The sequence below is a fragment of the Aphanomyces astaci genome (genome assembly GCF_000520075.1).
Source record: "Aphanomyces astaci strain APO3 unplaced genomic scaffold supercont1.3, whole genome shotgun sequence".
Lineage (NCBI taxonomy): Eukaryota > Oomycota > Saprolegniomycetes > Saprolegniales > Verrucalvaceae > Aphanomyces > Aphanomyces astaci.
This window is the reverse complement of record NW_009798266.1, coordinates 1,396,191-1,403,368: the sequence shown is the minus strand read 5'-3', so window position 1 is coordinate 1,403,368 and position 7,178 is coordinate 1,396,191. Positions and strand designations below refer to the sequence as shown.

Here is a 7,178-nt window from a genome sequence, read left to right as displayed (position 1 = left end):
TGGCCGAAGCGATGTTCAGCGTTGTGGAGCCGCTGCCGGCCAATTCAACGAGTCGTTGCCAACCACTTGGTGTTGGTGTGATGGGACCTCTCAAGGCCATGCTGAAGACCGAGTGGCTATTGGAGGAAGACAATCGTGAGGGGAACGAGGACTTTACTGCCCAAGAAAAGCGACTGGCAATGGTAAAAAGAACAATTCGCGTCTGGGAGAAAATATCTTCTGAAATGGTGGTGAAATCATTTGAAAAAGCGATCCCCAAAATTTTTGAATTTTAATAGACTTTTTTTTCTATTTTTGCAGAATTTTTATTTTTGGGGAAAAACTTGGCACTCCCCGGGACTTGAACCCGGCCATCCTCCACCGCCTCATCATCTAACCGATTTGCTACGCGCCAAGGCCTTGGCTTGAATCCCTGTGCATCAAACCAGTCAAAAACCTTCAATACTTGATGTTGAATATTGGTTTTGCAAGTTCGAAGCAAGTGAAATCACTGGTCAAATCGTTAAGAAATTTAGCCAATCAGACACTGATCACACAAATTTGAAGCTACGATTTTTATTAAAATTTTCCTGCAAGCAAATCACCTATCCATACAAAATGCAAGTCAACGTATATAGTGGCACTGTCCCGATTTTACCGCAAAGCACTGTAACGTGACGGATCCTTGATCAGCCGAAATTGACCTGCATTCATCCGACCATAATCTCGTGAACTTCAAATGGCCACAACGTAAAAATTGCTGCGTCGCTCTTTACAAGCTTTATCCCATCATCCAAATAAGGACTTAATTTAATAGTTTAAATTTGTGCAATAAATATGTCAGGTTTCGAGCTGTAAACAGGCGATCGATGTTCAGCCGAATTTTACACTTGTTTAAAGTATGTCATTTTTTCGGCTTTTGAGAAGTGAAATTATAAATTTACAGAGATATATTACATGTATACAGTAATAATATTTTACAGGTAGTACTTCTTTTATTGGATGCTTAAGGAAGTATGCCAAGCCATTGGCGCATAGCAAATCGGTTAGACGATGAGGCAGTGGTGGATGGGCCCCGTCACGTGGATTCTAGCCATGGAGCGCCGTCGCGCTCCATGACGAGGTCGGTTTCGTACAGCGGTGGTAGCATTGGCTGCCGTCCCATCGTGTTGGGAGTTGTGTTAGCGCTAATGGCATTTGCCAAGTGTGTGCGAAGCGTTCGCTGTGGCACGGAATACAATGTGGCCGCAGAAGGAATTGTGTGATCCTTGGAGACTACGTTGGCTACGGCATTAGCCAAGTCCTCTGGTGTGTACGACGTTCTTGGCGGCATTTTGATTTGAAAACCGGTGAGCCCCCCTCAAAATTTCTACTATTTCCCACCATAAGCTTTTGAAGGTGTAAGTTGTTGCAGGCTTTCATTTTATCCAATCATATCGATTCTGAATTTGTATTGGGTAATTCAGCTCGGCTAATCATAGATCGTCGGCTGATCTTATAGGATCCGTCACGTTAAAGGGTTTTGATCGTTCTGAAACCGTCTCGAAAGTGTGAGGAACCTGATGATCTGCTTGTCCTTCGTCGGAACTTTAAGCCCTATGCATAAGCCAATAATTCAAACGAAGAAGGTGCATACTAGTATGTACAACTAATACAGAGCGTAGAATACAGTCGTAAAATGACTCCACGCAAGGTCAGATTGAACATCAGTACCCATTGACAGAACTCACAGTCAAGGCAAGCATGTCGTCCAACGGAGGCGCCTCCACGTACGAGGTTGACGACAAAACACTCATTCGGCGTCGGTACTTCCGTGAGAAGCAGCGGGAGTATCGCCGCAAGATTTATGATGACGGGGCGAGTATCAAAGCACAGTGCGTGCACCTTCAATCGATCATTGCCGGTCTTCAAACAGCCAAGCCGCTGTCGGTCGCACCACGTGAAGCAAACGATGGTCCGTTGTCCTGGCATTCCATTGCCATGGTGTTCAAAAGAGAAGCCCATCGTGTCTTGACGGACCGCCAGTCACTGAGAGCGGCACAAGAGATTTTTGATTGGTGAAAAATTGATCGCGTAATAGAATTGAAACCAACCGGCCTTTTTGTACGGAAATATATGGAGTCACCCTGGCTCCCTGGCTAAGCCACGCCAAAAAGGAGCATCAAGTATATCTTGGTCTTTGTAAACAGCACTTATCCATACGAACGTTTCCATTGCATCCGGATTATTCAGGATGTTTAACCTAATTATTACCACGTAGTAAAAAACAAGCTAATAATGATTTAACGTCAACATTGCGTGGGTTTAACTGAAAGAACCGAGGCGTTTAATAGTAAAACGTGTCCTCCTGTGGATGACCGATCTACACTGTACCAGGTGTATTCTGCTCTTAGCGACGGAGAGGGTACTGGAAGGTACTACGTAGAATTATAGTAGTTTTAGGGCGCAAGTTAACTGTAAATTCCAATGACCTGGGACATCTGTCCAAGAATAGATGCATATGTACGATAAATACAGTAGACATCGTAAGATGTCTGTCTCTACACGAAGGTCAGGTTGAAGATCAGTACCCATCGGCAAGCATGTCCTCGAAAGGAGGTGCCTCCATGTACGAGAATGCCGACAAAATTCCCCCTCGGCGTCAGTACTTTCGAGAGAAGCAGCGCGAGTATCGCCGCAAGATGATTGCTGACGGGGCCGCTTTGAAAGCACAGTGCGTGCACCTTCAGTCGATCCTTGTCCGTCTTCAAACAGCCAAGCCGCCGTCCATGGTGCCACGTGAAGCAAGCGATGGTCCGTTGTCCTGGCATTCCATTGCCATGGTGTTCAAAAGAGAAGCCCATCGTGTCTTGACGGACCGCCAGTCACTGATTACTCAAACGCAAGAGTTACAATCCCTCACGAAGGCCATGCAACGCTTTGTCGTGACGAACATTCAGGTGCGTTTTCACATTTCCATAGAGGCAGGCGAATGAGATCGTTGCATATGTGTATGTAGCCGCCCATGTCCCGCAGCAATGCGTGGCAGAATGCAACACTGGCGGCCGACCCGACGGCTCGAAACCTCGGCAAGGAGTGGCTCACGCAGCATATGTACCACAACATACACGAGCCGTTAGCGTTTCTTCCAGCAGTGAGCTATGGCGACGAGTATTTCGATGTCGACGCGCAAATGTCAAACGACGATAACCCGTTCGCGTGCATTGAAAGGGCGCAGTTCACATGGCCAGGCACGGTGCAAATGTTTCGACGCCTAATGGAGAGTAACATTCAGGCGGTGACCTTCTACAATCCCCTCAAAGCGGCAAGTGCTTAGCCAGACGAATGGAGGGTCAACCTGACCTTTGTGTTTGATTAGGTGGTGGAAGAGATCACAGCCAACACGCGCCTGTTTCACACGACCACATCCAAAGGCGTCTTCGTGAACTCACTCCGAGGCCACTTCTCCGAAGCCAACCGGTTCGTCATGGTCATTCGGGAAGTTGAAGAGGACGAAGTTTATGTGTGTGACCCCCAGCACAAACAGCGGCACTTCATGTCGTGGTGGGTATATAGTTTGGGGGTTGTTCGGGACGGTGGGCTCAGCTTTTTCGTTGCGTGTAGGACCGAGGTGCGGCAGATATCGCCAACACACATCTTACTGCGCTTAGTCACCCATGCGTCTCACTTATTTCGAGCCAACGGCAGGTTTGTGAGTGTGGACGAGCTCGCGGCGACGAGGGGCATTAACCTGACGGGTATCGACGACGGCGACAAGGACGCGTTCGTGCGGCGCGAACTGATCCGACGGGGGCGTGCGGATTTCGTGCCATGGCGGAAACGTTTAATGGACACGATGCACCAGAGCGCGACAAACTATTTGTAGAACACTATTTGTAGAACGCATTTTACCGCGCGGAAGGCATGTAACTCGACTACGCGATTTGTAGGGGACAATGGGGACGAATCAAACTGTAATATAAATCTAAAAAATTCCATAAATACATGGTGAAACGACTGGTAAACACACAATCATGTGAGTTTAATTTCGCACCTCTCGCATTTTGCAATTGGCCTGCATTAGGAAAAGTTATGCAAAAAACACACGCACACTCCTCCGGAATAGCTCTTGGTGGTCAAATGCCACCAGTACTTCATGGAATCCAAGGAAAAAAACCCAGCCGGAAATCGACCCAAAGTTAGCACCAGCGTCAGCGAATGTCTTGGGTTCAGCCAGACAACCATTGGACGCGTCATTGCCGAGTTGTGTTTTTGCTTGGGAATAATCTGGTGAAGAATATGATAACTATAAACTCATCAGTTTAATTGTATTACTATTAATAGTAATCAATCTCAAAGGGACCGATAAATCGTGGAACCAACTTGGGATGCTCGGACTTGTCGAGCATCTGGGCATGCTTTAAAGGCTGGTTGCGAGTCGCTAGTAGTACTTGATCGTCTTCCTTGAAGGTCACGTTCGAACGGCGCTTGTCATAATACTCCTTCTGACGTTTTTGGACCTTCGTCAAATTCTCGTTATCCATTTGAATGATTTCCTTTCGATGTTCTACAAAATTTATTGGGCAAGGAGCTGCTCACAGCAGGGTTGCGCAACTTGCGGCCTATGTCGACTTCGAACGGCGTCACCCCGGTTGATGCTTGGACTAAGCCTTGGTGGGCATACTCGATCGTTGGCAAATGGTCGAACCAGTCTTGTCCTAGATACGACACTGGGCATCTGAGCGCATATTCGAGAGTTCGATTCTGGCGCTCAGTCGCTCCATCGGCTTGAGCTCTGCTGGCGGTGGTCATGTCTTGGCGGATACCCATAATCTCCACGAGGGACTTCCCAAAACGTGCTTGTAAACTTGGGGTCACGGTCACTGATGATCATTGCTGGTAGTCCATGGTTGCGGACAACATGTTCGAAGAATTCCTTCGCCGTTTGGGGTGCATCGACATCTGATCTCGTAGGTACTACTTTGGGTGCTTGGATAGCTTGTCTAACCTTTTGACACGGGCAAACCGGTGATCCAATCTGCTGAAAGAGTTTGCTAACACTCTTCCGGTGCGGGAATGGGAATCATCTTGCCATTTGCACGCAGACTGCTCATCTTGTATCGGCTGCATGTTTCATAATAACTTCACGTCTTCGGTAAGAGTGTTCCAGTAATACCACTGCGCTACACTTAACATTGTACGTCGAGTTCCAGGGTGCGCGGAACAAAGCGTTCCTTGGTTTTGGTGTCCATCTCGTTGGTGCTAAAGGACACTTGCTTCGAGTGGTTCACCGTTAGGCGTTGAGGCACTAACACTCCTTTTTGCTCCTCCAACTTTTCCCCTCAAAAAGGAGAGTCGACAATGATGGCGATGTCACGAGTCGTGTAGGTGGAGAGAGCATGAGCAACAAGTCGATTGATGCGCGCTGCGACTGAGGCACAGTGGATACACGCGTGGATGGAGAGCTGGTGAACGGTGGAGGTAGCCTGTGGAGGCCGAGACAAGGCATCAGCTACCACATTTAACTTGCCTGGACGATGATGGAGGGCAAAGTCGAAACAACTGAAAAAACAAGCCAACGCGTCAACTTGGGCGTTAGGACCGGCGTTGTCATGAACCACTTGTAGCAGGAGTTGTCGGTGTATACAGGATTGTCATGCAGGTAATGGCGCCACTTGCCCAGAGCCAACTTAATGGCGTACAATTCTTTTTCGTGCGCGGGCCAATTCTGTTCGTGAGGACCGAGGCGCTTGGACATGAAAGCAACGGGCCGTCGCCATCGAGCTGGGAAATGACTACACCACAACAGAAACCAGAGGCGTTGGTGGTAACCACAAAAGGCTTGTTGTAGTCAGGCAATTGCAAAACAGTGGCTTGCTGCAACGCGAACGTGATTGTCAAAAACGCTCGACGCTCGTCCTCGCTCTAGTGCCACTTGGCTCCTTTCTTCAGCAATCCACTAAGGGGACGGACGAGCTCCGCGAAGTCGGGGATGAACTTACGGTAGTAACTGGCAAGACCGACAAAACTCATGACGTCTTTGCTCGACGGAGGCTCCAGCAGTCGATAGCACGGACTTTGGACTGGTCCACGGGGAGGCCATCTTTCGAAATGGTGTGACCCAAAAAGTTTGTGACAGAGTCGACACCAAACGAACACTTGGAAGGACGCCGTATAGCTACTCGGTGAGAAGGACAGTGCAAATTGAACGCAAATGATCAGCGTGTTCTTCGATCGTCCGCGAGAACACAAAAATGTCGCCAATGTACACCATGACAAAGTTGAACTTGTCAAACAATCGATGCATAAGGCGAGACCAGATGCCTGGCATGCCTGCCATACCCATTGGGGCCACTACCCATTCATAAACATCGCGATGGATCCTGAAGGCGGTGTACTTCCTTGCTGATGGCATCACGAGCATTTGGTGGTAGCCAGACGCTAAGTCGATCTTCGTAAATACTCGGCATCCGTGCATGCGGTCAAACAGGTCTTCAATGTTGGGCAGCGGGATCTTTGGCACGATGGACTGAGAGTTGACATGGCGGTAATCCAACACCCATCGTATAGGAGTGTCGGGCGTGGCGGTACGAAGCCACTCACGGCGTGAAAGCATCTGACCATCATCACTACGCTTGGGAACACCGAAGATGTTGGACACACAGTCGCTGCTCGAGAGCTCGATCCAGCCCTATTGCAACAGATCGTCGACGAACGTGTCCAAAGAACCTTCTTCCACCTTGGACAATCGGAAAGGGGGTCGGTGCTGGGGTCTCGCGTCAGGCCTCATTGTCAAATCGAACTCAATCCCACGCGGCGATGGTAACGTGTTGAGTAACTTATCGGGAAACACGTCTCGAAATTCATCCACAACTCTGGCCACGAGCGGGTGTAACTTCTGCTGAGGTTCCGTTTTCGTTGTGACTTTGATCATCCATCCCTCGATTCGTTCAGGCTCGACTTCACTTGAGTATTACACCATGTTGTCGCAGTGTCAAGTGGAAATTAAATACTTCGAAGTAGATTCTCGTGCGAGGTGCAAAAACCACCGGGTGAGTTTTCGAAGAAACCAGGTGTCATTTGCAGGAATGCTCAAATGCACCAATCATCATAGAGGAATTACATCTTTTCAGCCAATCCAACGTCGTTTTAGTTTGGAAAGATATTGATTCGCAACATATGGTTCATTGTTCATTACCAGCCTTGTGTGTGCATGCGAT

General features: G+C 48.5%; 1 protein-coding gene across 1 annotated transcript; it reads left to right on the top strand.

Moving 5' to 3' along the window:
- Positions 1 to 1,722: 1,722 nt before the first annotated feature.
- Positions 1,723 to 3,844, top strand: H257_02069 (hypothetical protein; the record flags this gene model as incomplete). The annotated part of the gene is made up of 5 exons (XM_009825560.1): positions 1,723 to 1,933; positions 2,530 to 2,918; positions 2,978 to 3,256; positions 3,338 to 3,522; positions 3,583 to 3,844. 5 exons carry the CDS (start codon positions 1,723 to 1,725, stop codon positions 3,842 to 3,844), a joined length of 1,326 nt encoding a protein of 441 aa, XP_009823862.1.
- Between the last annotated feature and the right edge of the window lie 3,334 nt (positions 3,845 to 7,178).